Source organism: Beta vulgaris, chromosome 5, assembly GCF_026745355.1.
Source record: "Beta vulgaris subsp. vulgaris cultivar EL10 chromosome 5, EL10.2, whole genome shotgun sequence".
NCBI lineage: Eukaryota > Viridiplantae > Streptophyta > Magnoliopsida > Caryophyllales > Amaranthaceae > Beta > Beta vulgaris.
Window position 1 is genome coordinate 52,137,120 of NC_079206.1, and position 13,873 is coordinate 52,150,992.

Below are 13,873 nucleotides of genomic sequence, written 5' to 3' on the forward strand. Positions count from 1 at the left end.
AGAAAACTTTCATAGACTAAAACCTGGGGATCTATACCCAGAAGCAAATATTTACACAAAATCCCCAAATCGGGGCAAATGAGAGCCAAATACCTGATCAAGAGGTTGGGAGGTAAGAGCTCCAACCATTAGGCTACCATATGATTCTCAAGTTAGGTTTGATATGTTGTACTATAAATACCCTTTTGGGTTAATAATAATGCGAATCTTTTTCTATTGGATCAATTTTGTCATATATATATCTATAGACATTTTTTTCCTTGTGGGACAAATTTTTAAAAAAGATTACATTTCCGGAAAAATTTTAACAATATATTATCTTCACAAAGCATTACACTTTTAGTAAACAAATCATATAATATTCTACCCTGATAACAAGTATTCTCACTTGAACTATTGACCCGATTATCCGATCACCCATAGATGAATAAAAATATGTCCATACAGGAAATAGAAGATGCGAGAGGGGTAGAATCAGAGGATGGCCTACCAACACTTTGATTGTGGTGTCAAATGAACCTCATTTCCAGATGCTCAACATTCATGAACTTCTTCTATCTTAATAACTTATCCACAATATCATTTCTCTTTTCCTTGACAAAGCAAGATAGACCTATGGAGCAAAACCAACGCACTACTGAAGCAGAAAATACACACATACAAAGACTCACCTCCGAGAACTTGAAGGATGCTCCACCATCTGAAACTCAACCCTACCCAAAAACCACCCTACATACCCCAAAATCATAACCAACCAACTACAGTTTCTCCACCAATTCCTAAACAATGCATCAAGTTCTCGCGCCGAGAGCTCACAATCTTCACCAACTCCTCTCTCCTCCTCTTGACCTCTCAGACTCTTCATCGAAATACAGTTCTAGAAGCACGAGCAGACGAAAACCCACAAGAGATCAAAGTTGAAAATGAGCAGCAAGAAGCCGTGACTAGTCAGAAGAGCATTTCTCGGTGCATGGAAAAAGTTCCAACTAAGCGTGCGTTTCTCGACATATCGATTGAAGGGAAGCCAATGGGAAGGATTGTTATAGGATTGTACGAGCAAAGTGCACCCGTTGGAGCAGCTACATTCGGTGACCTTGTTAGTGGGAGAGCAGGCATAAGTTTTAGAAGGAAAGAGTTTGTAAAAATAATGCCAAATTACGTTCAACATGGAGGGATTAGATCATATGGGGTGGATGCTGAGCTTGCAAGCAGAACAGGAAGGAACTTTAAGAATGATAAGTTAGTTGATGAATGGGAGAGAGAGAATGAGGAATGTTTAGGGACTAAGAACTTGGCTGGAACTGTGAGCATCATTGTAAGGGATCCTTCAAAACCGCCGCCTAAAGTGAAGTTGATTGCTAGAGGAGGGAAGCTTGAGATTGATCAGGAGGAGGTAGGGGTTGAGCCAAATGGGACGGAGTTCACTATCGCGACAAAGGATTCACCGGAGCTTGATTCATCCGCTTTGGTTGTTGGTAAGGTGATTGAAGGAATGGATGTTGTGGAGAAAATTGGTCAGGTCCAGACTGTGCAAGATAACACAAGTTCTCCGTATTTCAGGTAAGACCGTAAGAGCCAGAAAAACTCTAATGAGGAAAAATGGATATAGACTATAAACATAATGCAATTTTATTGTATACATATCAACTAACTCTACTTAATACACAGGTACCAAATTTCATTACTAGTTCTTTGTTTGAGGATAAAAAAACTATTTAGGCTTCCATTTCCTAGTTTTACAAGATTTGTTTCCAAAAATTCACATACACTGAGATGGTGTCACACAATTTCCTCACACAACAGAACAAGGACGAATTCCATGGAACACAATCACACTGTCACATCTGTTGCCACACAATCACTAGAGATGGTGTCAACGGGGAGTTATTTTCCACAAGCAGACACTTTATGTTCCATACACTGAGTTCTTGGGAGGAAAATATTTTCCTAAAAAAATTATTTCTTGTTTTTCTTTATTTAGTTTATGAAGAGTGGAAATTAGTTTACTTAAGCTGGGACATAGTTTTACCAAGGGTAGAAAATATTCTTTTCTACAAGAAAGAATGCCACAAGTTTCCTCTTTTGTTCCTCCTTTCTCTCATCCACTCTCTTCCATTATCAAGGTTTCTTTTTTTCTCCAACTATTTTTGTTATAAACCAAACAAGATAAAACAGACCTTCAATTGTGGTTTTTACTGACAAATATTTTTCATGTCAGAGTGTTTTCTATTAAGACCAAACATAGCCTTAACTATACAATGGATCATACGGGAAAAATATCAGAAAAGAGAAGAGAGATTTTAACTTGTAATATCAACAACATGATAAATGTTCTCATCCACAAGGGGGGGAGGGGGATTTAATTTCAATAATTCTTCCTTTTTTTTCAGATATCACAAGAAGATTAAAATATATAGTACATTCAAAATCTATTAGTCTCGCATCCAATCCATCAGTGCTAAAAATCTTGACCCGTTTTACAACTTGCAGGGTGGCGAAGTTGATCGGTGACAAGAGAGCTGTAGTGGCTGAAAGGGGTTTCAATCGCCCTTACTCGAAAGTGATAGTAACAAATTGTGGCCTGCTAGAATGACATTGAAGATTAACTAAGATCTCATACTTGATCATTTTTGTCATATAGAGTAAACAAATGGTATAATAGAATATTTGTTGTTTAAGAAGGCTCACTGCAATTACTATGTAACGAAACGGAGACATGGCTTCATGAACGACTAAGTAAGCAACAACATTTGCGAAGGAATGAATAAGGCACATGTGGAATTGATGCAGAAAGATGCATTACCTAATACTCCTTAATTAAGGTCAAAAAATCAATATATTTCTCGGTAAATTTCCACCATCATCTGCTAATCTTGGCCAAACTCTAGAATATTACGTCAAAGCAGATTTTGGTCTTTTAGCTGGTGGAGATTCAAAGAGCCTTCTAATAGATGTAATAGGATCATCAACCTGCAAAAATTCATATGACATGGTTGTCATTTTGAACCATATAACAAATATAGCATGGTTGCAGACACAAAAGTTGCTTATCGAACACCGCCACCCCTCTGGGCAGGAAACAAAAGAAAAGAGCACAAAAAATGAAGGACTGTATATATTGACTCCGACTGGCAGGCAATATTCCTATCCGCACAATCAAATTTCAGCAGACTTAGATTTGAAAAGCTAAGACATTATTGGTTAGCCAGGACATTGAACATAATGGCAAAGGAAATGAATACTCTGTCATACACCCACCCAAACCACCAATACATTTTACGTACTCAAGGCGCAACAAGGGAAAGGGTAACATGGGAATATCACCTGGAATATCACCTGACTCTGAGAAGGGAAGTGGGAACAATGAGGTGGAGAATGCCGTTGGATAATTATCCCTCAGAAAGGACAGCTGGCAGGAGAATGCAGCAGAAAATATCTGAATAGTACAGGTAGTGGGAGAAAGAATAGTCTGAGAGGGCTATAAATAAGGAGAGGTTGCTGTAGTAGAATTATCTCGAATTTTGTGTAATCATTTGTAGTCATTGGGAGTGTGACAGCTACTCGAAAAGCTGGAAATCCTTTTGGGCCTTGAGTTTGAGTGAAATACAAAAGTTACAATCTTTCCTCTTATTATTCCCCGATTATTTTCTTGTTGGTATTGTGTTTCTGATCTCAGGGAACTTGTTCAGGCTATAACAATTTGGTATCAGAGCCACCGACCTGGAAACCACCATGGCGCCCACCAACGTTACGCAAAGAATGGATGTTTGCGAACAAGAACTTGCAGGCTTGAAGGAGACCCTTCACCAGGAACTGGAAGGAATGCGGCAGAGCTTGAGGGGAGATATCATGGAACAGGTCAGAATAGGGACCGAGGCGTCCATGCGAGTGTTAAGGGAGGAACTGACTGGGCTCTCGCTACAAATGGCGGAGGAGCAAGCGAAGCTGCAAGGGGAGATGCGGGCCTTCATGACAGAGAGAGGAGGAGGGCGACCAACGCCGCAAGGAACGCCATCTGATGGCCGGTCGAATGGGCCCGGACCTCCTGGGTTCGAGGGTTTTGTAAACGACGGACAACGCCGGGATGGAGGGGGAAAGAACTGGAGGTACAGGAAGTTGGATATGCCGGTGTTCGACGGAGGTAACCCCGATGGTTGGGTCTTGAGGGCAGAAAGGTACTTTACCTTTTACGGGTTGGCGGAGGAGGAGAAACTCGAAGCGGTGATAGTGTCTCTTGAAGGGGATGCCTTGCTGTGGTACCAATGGGAAGATCGGAGAAGACCTATTCGCCGGTGGGAGGAGATGAAAGCTTTGATACTCCGGCAGTTCCGACCGGCGCTGGCAGGGTCACTTCACGAGCAATGGTTGGCGGTGGAGCAGAAGGGGACTGTGATAGAGTATCAACGGAACTTCATTGAGATGGCAGCGCCGCTTGATAATGTGCCTGAGGCCTTGGCTTTGGGTCACTTTCTAAATGGGCTCAAACCCAATATTCGAGCAGAAGTCAGGCTTCTTGGGCCCCGTAGCTTAGATCATGCAATGGAGTTGTCCATTATGGCTGAGGACAAACTTCGTTTGGGCCAGGCAGGAGATAAAAGTAGAAGTGGGCCGCCCACTTCAAAACCTCAAACCAACCCATCTTATGCAGCCCACTTTACTAAATACCCAACCTCAACTCAAAACCCAAATTACACACCCCCATCTCAAAACCAGAACCTTCTAAACCCAAACAAAAGTCTCGCTATTACGCCCTATACCCCAAAACCAAACCCAATCACCCAAAGCCAAGGAGGAGTCCGGCGACTCTCCGAGAAAGAACTGCAGTACCGGCGGGAGAACGGACTTTGTTTCCGTTGTGACGGAAAATGGATGGTTGGGCACCGCTGCCAACAGAGGGAATTGAGCGTGTTAATAGCCGAAGATACCGGCGAAGAGGAGGAGCCACGCGCAGACGACGAAATGGAGGAACCGCCGAATCCCGAGGTAAATACTGTTGAAATTTCTTTAAATTCTGTGGTTGGGCTAACTAACCCTAAGACCATGAAGATGGTTGGGAAAATAGGGGAGTACGAAGTGGTGGTGATGGTGGATCCCGGTGCCACCCATAATTTCATTTCGGTGGCCACCGTGGAGAAGTTGGGACTGGAGGTAGAAAAACATGGGGAGTTTGGGGTGACCCTCGGTACAGGAACGTCGGTGCAGGGAAGAGGTATAAGCCGGGGAGTGCGGCTGGAGATTCAGGGGGTGGTTATTGTGGAGGATTTTTTGTTGCTCAACCTGGGAAATTCAGAGGTGATTTTAGGAGTATCTTGGTTGGAAAAGCTGGGAGCTGTCACTACCAACTGGAAGTCTCAGATCATGAAGTTCCAGTTGGGGAGGGGTTCGGTCACACTCAAGGGGGACCCGACCTTGGCTCGGACTAAGGTGTCCCTCAAGGCTATGTTACGGAGTTTAAGAAGCGAAGGAGGAGGAATTTTGGTGGAACTGAATCAGTTGGAGTCACCCGAAAAGGTGGTGGAGGAGATGACACCAGAAATTCCGGATCGACTGAAAGGAGTGGTGGGTGAATTCTGGTCAGTATTTAACATGCCCATGGGGCTACCCCCAGTTCGGGAGCGTGACCATGCCATCAACCTCCTGGAAGGCAGCAATCCAATCAGTGTGAGACCCTACCGATACCCACAGATCCAAAAAAATGAGATAGAAAACTTGCTGAGGGAAATGTTGGCTGCCGGTATTATTCAGGCCTCTACTAGCCCGTATTCGAGCCCGGTTCTTTTGGTGAAAAAGAAAGACGGTTCCTGGCGATTCTGTGTGGACTACCGGGCCTTGAACAAGGTAACGGTGCCGGATAAATACCCAATTCCCGTTATCGATGAGCTTCTTGATGAGTTACATGGGGCAACCGTTTTTTCTAAGCTCGACCTCAAATCCGGGTACCACCAAATCCGGATCAAAACAGAGGACGTTCCCAAAACCGCGTTTCGCACCCATGAAGGGCATTACGAGTTCCTAGTCATGCCCTTCGGTTTGACAAACGCGCCAGCCACTTTTCAATCATTAATGAACGAGGTCTTCCGGCCCTTTTTACGCAAGTTTGTACTCGTCTTTTTTGACGATATTCTGGTATATAGTGTTGATGAACACTCCCATGAGCAGCACCTTCAGCAGGTATTGGAAATTCTTTCTCAACATAAATTGTATGCTAACTTGAAGAAGTGTGAGTTTGGCAAATACCAGGTTGCATATTTGGGGCACGTAATTTCAGCGTCAGGGGTGGCGGTTGATATGGAGAAGGTGCAGGCAATGATAGACTGGGAGCAACCCCGGAACCTTCGCGAATTGAGGGGGTTTCTCGGTTTGACAGGATACTACCGAAAGTTCATAAAGAATTATGCTACTATTGCGCTACCTCTCACTGAGCAACTAAAGAAGGATAGCTTTGGGTGGAATGAACAGGCCTCGGGGGCCTTCCAAGAGCTCAAAAAAACCATGGTATCAGCACCCGTGCTGGCCATGCCGGACTTCTCTCAAGGGTTTATTGTGGAGGCCGATGCCTCGGGACATGGACTAGGGGCAGTCCTCATGCAGGGGCAGCGACCAATCGCCTTTTACAGCCACACTTTGGGCCCTCGCAATAGGCTTAAATCAGTCTATGAAAAAGAGTTAATGGCCATCGTTCTTTCGGTGCAAAAATGGCGGCATTACCTTTTGGGAAGGAAGTTTGTGATTCGCACCGATCAGAGAAGTTTGAAGTATCTCATGGAACAGAGGGAAATAGGGGCCGAATACCAACGTTGGGTAAGTAAAATCATGGGGTTTGAATTTGAAATTCACTACAAACCCGGATCCGCTAATAGGGTGGCCGATGCCTTGTCGCGCAAGGCAACCGGTGAAGGGGAAGTTGGATTGTCTGCTTTGGTGTCTGAAAGTGGGCCAAGCTGGAGTTCAATAGCAAGGCAATTGAAGGATGATCCCTTCATTCAACAATTGAAGGCTGAAGTTGAGCAGGGAGATAAGGCTCATTTGGGCTTTACGGTTGAGGAGGGCAGAATACTCTACAAGAGGAGGTTGGTCTTGCCACCTACTTCAGCACTCATTCCCCAAATGCTCAGATTTTATCATGATTCACCCATTGGGGGACACTCAGGGGAGCTGAAAACGTATTTGCGAATAGCAGCTGAATGGTTCTGGCCCGGAATGCGGAAAGCCATAACCCAATATGTCCGTGCTTGCCAGGTCTGCCAGCAACAGAAGGCCTCAAGTAAGAGCCCAGCAGGGTTACTACAGCCGCTTCCGATACCGGCTCAGGTTTGGGAGGATTTAACAATGGACTTTGTCGAAGGATTGCCTAAGTCCAAGGGGGTTGACACGGTACTAGTGGTTGTTGACCGGTTCACCAAGGCCGCCCACTTTCTAGCTTTAACCCACCCCTTCTCGGCACTCACGGTAGCAGAGGTGTTTCTCAAGGAAGTTGTCAAGCTGCATGGTTTTCCATCCTCCATAATTTCTGATCGGGACAAGGTATTTATGAGTAATTTTTGGAGTGAATTATTCCGGATACACGGTACGCAATTGAGGAGAAGCACAGCTTATCACCCGCAAACGGACGGCCAGTCGGAGATTGTGAATAAAGCACTAGAAACTTACTTACGCTGCTTTATAAATGGTCAACCAAGGACCTGGGCACGCTGGTTAGCTTGGGCAGAATTCTCATACAATACCTCTCCCCATGTTTCAACAGGAATGTCCCCATTCAAGGCGGTGTATGGGCGGGATCCCCCCCCTCTGATCCGGGTCGGCCATGGTCAGACTACAGTGGACTCACTGGATGCCCACTTACAGGAGCGTGATGCAATTTTGGATGAGCTGCGAGTCCAACTTTTGCGGGCACAACAAAGAATGAAGCAGGGGGCTGACGCTAAAAGGAGGGAACTCACTCTGTCTGAAGGTGATATGGTGTACCTCAAGTTGCAGCCTTACCGTCAGCGTTCGTTGGCCAAGAGAATTTGTGAGAAACTGGCTCCCAGGTGGTACGGGCCTTATAAGATTTTGCAGCGGATCGGTTCAGTGGCCTACAAGCTTGATCTTCCCCCTACTAGCCGGGTGCACCCAGTCTTTCATGTGTCCCAGCTCAAGGAGGCTATTGGTTCCAATGCACCCTCAACTGAACTACCCTTTCAAGTTAATTCAGACCTCGAACTGGAGGCTGAACCAGAAGAAGTCCTAGGAGTGCGTACTGGTCCTGCGGGTCAAGGAGAATTGGAGGTGCTCATCAAGTGGAGGGGTCTCTCAGCCTTTGAGGCAACCTGGGAGGAATTTGCTGCTGTCCAACAGAGGTTCACAGATTTCCACCTTGAGGACAAGGTGGATGCTTGGGCGGCGGGTAATGTCATACACCCACCCAAACCACCAATACATTTTACGTACTCAAGGCGCAACAAGGGAAAGGGTAACATGGGAATATCACCTGGAATATCACCTGACTCTGAGAAGGGAAGTGGGAACAATGAGGTGGAGAATGCCGTTGGATAATTATCCCTCAGAAAGGACAGCTGGCAGGAGAATGCAGCAGAAAATATCTGAATAGTACAGGTAGTGGGAGAAAGAATAGTCTGAGAGGGCTATAAATAAGGAGAGGTTGCTGTAGTAGAATTATCTCGAATTTTGTGTAATCATTTGTAGTCATTGGGAGTGTGACAGCTACTCGAAAAGCTGGAAATCCTTTTGGGCCTTGAGTTTGAGTGAAATACAAAAGTTACAATCTTTCCTCTTATTATTCCCCGATTATTTTCTTGTTGGTATTGTGTTTCTGATCTCAGGGAACTTGTTCAGGCTATAACATACTCATCATGCAAATCCACTATGGCTTCACTGGTCAAGCTAATTGATGTTTCATACTTTTAGAAAAAGGCTCAAAGTTTTACGTAGTTGTCACTCAATTTGATAGTATTTGCAGTGCAAGAAACTGAAATCCAGAAATTGGAAAGGCACTTGGCTACTGAAAGTCTGAAACAGAAATCTTGAAATGGAAGGTTCTGAAAATTACCTTGATCAGGGACGGAGATGAAGGAGAACCTTCCAACTCTGGAACTGAAAACACCTTTTCCTTTCTCAGAGCTGATAAAGTTTGTTGCCATCCCGCGAATGTGGTCTCAGTAGATGCAACCCAAGGACAGAAATGTCTATGCTGGTTGATTGGGTGAAACTCCATCTTTTTATTAAGTAAATATCTCCTTGCATCTTTTTCTAGACAAAACACATCTATATGTTAGAAAGAAAGAGCCAACCTCACAATGATGTTCATCATTATTGCCAAAACTAGCCATAAAATGATTACAGCATAAACAATTTACTAGCAAGATATCAAAACCCTCAATGAGTCAGCTGGAAGTACTAACATAAAGCTATATAAGAAACTAGGGACAACAATATTAACTATATTGACATGGTCTTCATCTATGAACTCACATAATTGATCACTCTGTTACCTATCAGAAGATGAACGATATAACGAAAAAACTTAGGGTGCCAATAAGACGCCTGACATACATAATGTCCATACATGTAAATTTTCCGATCAAAAGCATGACCAAGTGGTCTCTATATGGAACAACAGAAATTGCAATCCTTGATCAAGGTCATTTCCCCATTCCCTTTGTCCTTGTTGGGAAACTTGAAAGATAGTAAAAGCCAACTTATTTCCCTACTCCCTCTAAAAATAAGACCGAGAAGTCCTTATTTAGTATCTACTATCTACCCTCCTTGCCTTTCACAGATGTTCCCACGTTATATAGTTGACAGCATATTGTGGTGCCGTATGTTGGTAAAGGCTATAGGAATTAGGAAGTACCATATATCCCAAGATGCAAGATCACGAACGATCTTTAAAAAGCCCTGCAGTTCTCCTCACTACTTTTGCCAAGTATATAAGGGGATGTTCAAGAATTTTTTGGTAACCAATATGTAGTGGTACACCTCTGAAACATTTTTATGCACAAACAAGTTAGGCAAGGCGATCCAGTTTCAGTAATCCATTTGTTTGTGCCACGGAGAACATTAGCAGGAAATTGAAGAGTTCAGAAGTGCCCAGCTTTAATTTTCATCCCAAGCTGCTCAAAGCAGAGCTAACTTATCCATTGAACTGATAATTTTAGATTTTTCTGTGGGTACCGCATGATGTTTATGAAATGGCTTCAGGAGTTTTAGACCTCTCAGCTAGCGAAAATCTGAGTATTTTTGGTAGAGTGCTAGTGAGATTCTCTCCAGAAACCAGAAAAAAAGGAACTGCCTTAGCATCCACCACCAAAATCTGCCACTCGTTGGGCGATGCCTACATCCGCTTTTTTCCGCCCGCAACCCAAGAAGTTGGCAAAGCCAACACAATGTTAGGGAAGGCCCAGGGCTCCGGAAAGGAATCCTGAGCGCGATCACCTCTTATATTCCCTCAGGTACCAGGGATAGATCATCGAACTTTGTCCTCCTTTGTTCAATAGCTACCTGCAAGGCATTTAGGTATACCTCTTGGCTCATTTACTAAAGAGTTGTAGATTGTACTGTTTTGGTCTTTAATCAATAGAAGTCCTAACAAAAATAACTTCTTCGGAAACCCATGTACTTTCCTACTCAAGCATGCTACAGTTCATCAAAGTTCTTCTACTCAGCTAGCACTTTTTCCACCTTGATTGTTTCTTTTGCCTAAAAAGGTTATAAGATTATTTAAGACAGCTTATAGGAGCTCACAGGCACTGCTCTGCAGTATCTAAAGATGGGCATCTCTAAAAAGTTGCCAAAAAGAGTATGTGGCAAATAGATAGGGAAAACCCAAAAAAAAAAAAAAACTAGGGGAATTAGAATGGGGAGGAGGGAGTAATAAATTGTTCATCTAATAAGCAAGCTAACTCCATATATTATTTGGTGAACCTGGAAACATTTTACTCTCAAGCGATTTGTAAAAATCATATAAGGGATACAAGGGTTGGACCCTTAATTTGTTCTATGATAATTACTATTATGAGTACATACTGTAAAATACACCTAGTAAGTTACCACATAACTCTGGTAATGAGACACAGGTTGCATTGTAGAAGAGTTTGACCATGCAAAAGCCAAATTCAGGTTCCATCCTAGCAGCAATTGACAATAGCTATACCACAAATATGTGAAGGCATCAGGATCACCGTATTATAAAAATACTAATCACGAGAACATGGTATATGATGTCGAAGTCAAAAACTAGAAACAACCTGAGATTCAGAATCTTAGCTATTCCAAAGAAGAAAATGAAGACAACAAATTAACATCAGTCACTACTCACTCCTCATTCCTCAAGACTATCAAGAACAATGTTTCACAAGAACGTCTATAGCAAGACAAAAGCACATCCCATCCCCTCCAATACCCTCCATCACTTAGCTAAATAAGAGTCTAGACATGGCCACGGGCCAGGCTGGGCCAGTTTAGCTCGGCGTGAACCCGGACCGTTCATCTAAGCGGTCCAATTCAGGTTCAGGGTTGGGTTTTCTCAAACCTGAACCAATTCGGCCCTGGTTCAGTCCGATTCAGGGATTGGGTCGGGCTGGGCTGACTCAGGTTAGGTCCACCGATACGGTGTTTTCTTTTTTGCATAAATGAAAATGCGTATTAATTTTTAAATTTTAATTACATATGCACTAGTATTTAAAATAAATAATTTTTTAAACCGTCCATATATACTAGTGTTTTTGATAACTGGGTCGAAGATGAAATACTTTTATGCATTTTCTCGACTGGTTTGATGAGCTGGTTCAGGGTTGAGTACAGTTTATGGCCCTGTCCAGCTCGGGCTGAGTGCGGTTCACAGTTGGTTCGTGCGTAGAGCCGGGTTGGTTTCCTCACTCATCAATTTGGCCCACGATAACCCGGTTGACTGTCCGGTTCGGGCCGGTTCATTCCCCGTCATCTGATGAACTTGGTTGGGGCGGTCCTTTTACGGGCCGGTTCAGGGTTGGAACCTGTTAGGCCCGCCCAATGGCCACCTTTATGTGAGACATGCTAGTTGGCCTACCTTCTGATGGCACCTAGCCAAATACTACCTTCGTTTCAGGATACATGCACCATTTTCTTCTTTTGGATGTTTCTCAATACATGCATCATTTCCTCTTCCGAATGTTTCATAATACATCCTGTCTTTTAAAACATAATCACATAGGTTTGAAACTCAATCACAACCACTTTCTCCTCACCCTTGTTTTGTGTGCCATATAGAAATAATGCATGTATTGTGAAATGGAGGTAGTTTATTCCTAGAACATGAAGACTTAACGAGCTTCCGTTACTTAATGCACGAGGCTATTTTAATTTTTGAACTGCCAAGAAACTCAGCTTCTAATTGTGCAGTCCTGTGAATGGGTGAAAATTGAGTTTTAGCCATTAACGATCTTTGTCGATGCCCCAGACATCTGTGGACCATCAAGATTATTATTGCAGGACATGCAGCAGCCATTTACTGGCTTACTGCACACGGAGATGGAAGAACGGGAAAATATTTTGATGGATTAGGGATAGGGAGCATGTTCTGGGTGAATCAAGAAAGACAATAAAATTAGATTTCATTTCTGCCAAGGGAAATAAGGGTTAGAAATGGTGATTATATTTCTCATCTATGTAACTTTGTTTAATCCTTTACCCTTGTGAATATTCTTCCTAAAAGGTGACCAATTTGCCAAGCAGATTTGTGTAGGGAAGTTCTTAGGTTTGTTGGTCCGATAACTATCCATATCTCCAAAGAAAGACAGAATATTCACTACATATTTGCTATCAAGCTTCCACATGCACAGTTCTACGTGACAATTTAAGTCAAAATAGCGACCTTATGAAGAGTAGTGAAGCACCTGGAAGGGAAACATAGTGTATTGCCCTATAATCATCCCACGTCAAATTTTTGAGTGTCTTATAATATACATAAAAATCTTGAACTGCACTACCTACTCATGTGAAGCTCTTCACTTATAGGTCTAAGCGAGGAGAAAGGGCATAAAATATTTGATTAGCATGGGTTTCAAAACTACGCGTAGAGGCATCATAGATGGTAATATGGTAATAGAGCTGGCACATAGGGCTAATGAAGCCAAAAACTAAAGCACTGTGCTCTTACTACAGTCTTATCTTGATGAGACCAATAACCCAAACCTGGAAATGATTATTTATTGGCACAACAAAAATGTACACAAAATTGTATGTGTAAACGTACACCGGTCTCATGATGTCTATTTAATTATCAGGGGGTACTGTGGTCTCTCTCTAAAATTTGTACAACTACAACAAGTACTCTCCATCTAGAAAACAGTTTGAACAAAGAACTTGAAAGGCCAAGATCTGTAACCAGTTCCTAATATATATTTCACATGACCAATTTATGCACGCGGAAGGTACATATAAGACAAAATGGTGCAGCTTCGGAGTTTAATTATTTAGCATTCAGTGGCTTATATAGCAAGAACACAAGAGGTTACTTTTAGACGAGTCTATAGTGCTAAAGTGGTATAGATTAGGGACACAAATCACAGCATTGAACCTTTTCAACAGACTATAATTTATCTTTGCACTAGGCAAGAGATAAAGGGCCTTAATGATCAACTAGGTTCCAATAGAATGAAGTGCAAACAAGAAATACAAAAGGAAATCAAAAGGATAAAGCTCACTGAGTAAAAACGAACAAATGAAAGATAGTTATTAAGATAATTAACCAAACACATACTAGAGAGAAGCAGAGCCACCAGTTTAACTAACCTATGCTCACAGTTGCAACATCCATTTGTGAAGCAATATTTGTTATCTCTTCTACTTCATTCACCCTCTCTTTGCCATTAGATAGGATTGGTGTATCCTGTCA

At 42.8% G+C, this 13,873-nt stretch overlaps 2 protein-coding genes across 8 annotated transcripts in view; one reads left to right on the forward strand and one right to left on the reverse strand.

Annotated features, from left to right (window-relative positions):
• The first annotated feature begins 523 nt into the window (after positions 1-523).
• Positions 524-3,633, forward strand: LOC104908214 (peptidyl-prolyl cis-trans isomerase CYP26-2, chloroplastic). Its single transcript, XM_010697306.4, has 2 exons — positions 524-1,560; positions 2,491-3,633. Exons 1-2 carry the CDS (start codon positions 689-691, stop codon positions 2,591-2,593), a joined length of 975 nt encoding a protein of 324 aa, XP_010695608.2. The 5' UTR covers positions 524-688; the 3' UTR covers positions 2,594-3,633.
• Positions 2,296-13,873, reverse strand: part of LOC104908215 (hypothetical protein) — a 57,321-nt gene continuing 45,743 nt past the window's right edge. For 3 of the 7 annotated variants that reach the window (XM_057395165.1, XM_010697308.4, XM_048644402.2), the window contains 3 exons: positions 13,771-13,867; positions 9,050-9,249; positions 2,296-2,970 (listed from right to left, as the gene is read on the reverse strand). In XM_057395165.1, coding sequence (XP_057251148.1) covers positions 2,893-2,970; positions 9,050-9,249; positions 13,771-13,867 — 375 coding nt within the window. In that variant the 3' untranslated portion in view covers positions 2,296-2,892. Of the gene's footprint in view, positions 2,971-9,049; positions 9,250-10,866; positions 11,147-12,247; positions 12,488-13,770; positions 13,868-13,873 lie in introns of those variants that run through there. The other 4 variants (XR_007274207.2, XR_007274208.2, XM_019252781.3 and 1 more) reach the window with 4 other exon arrangements.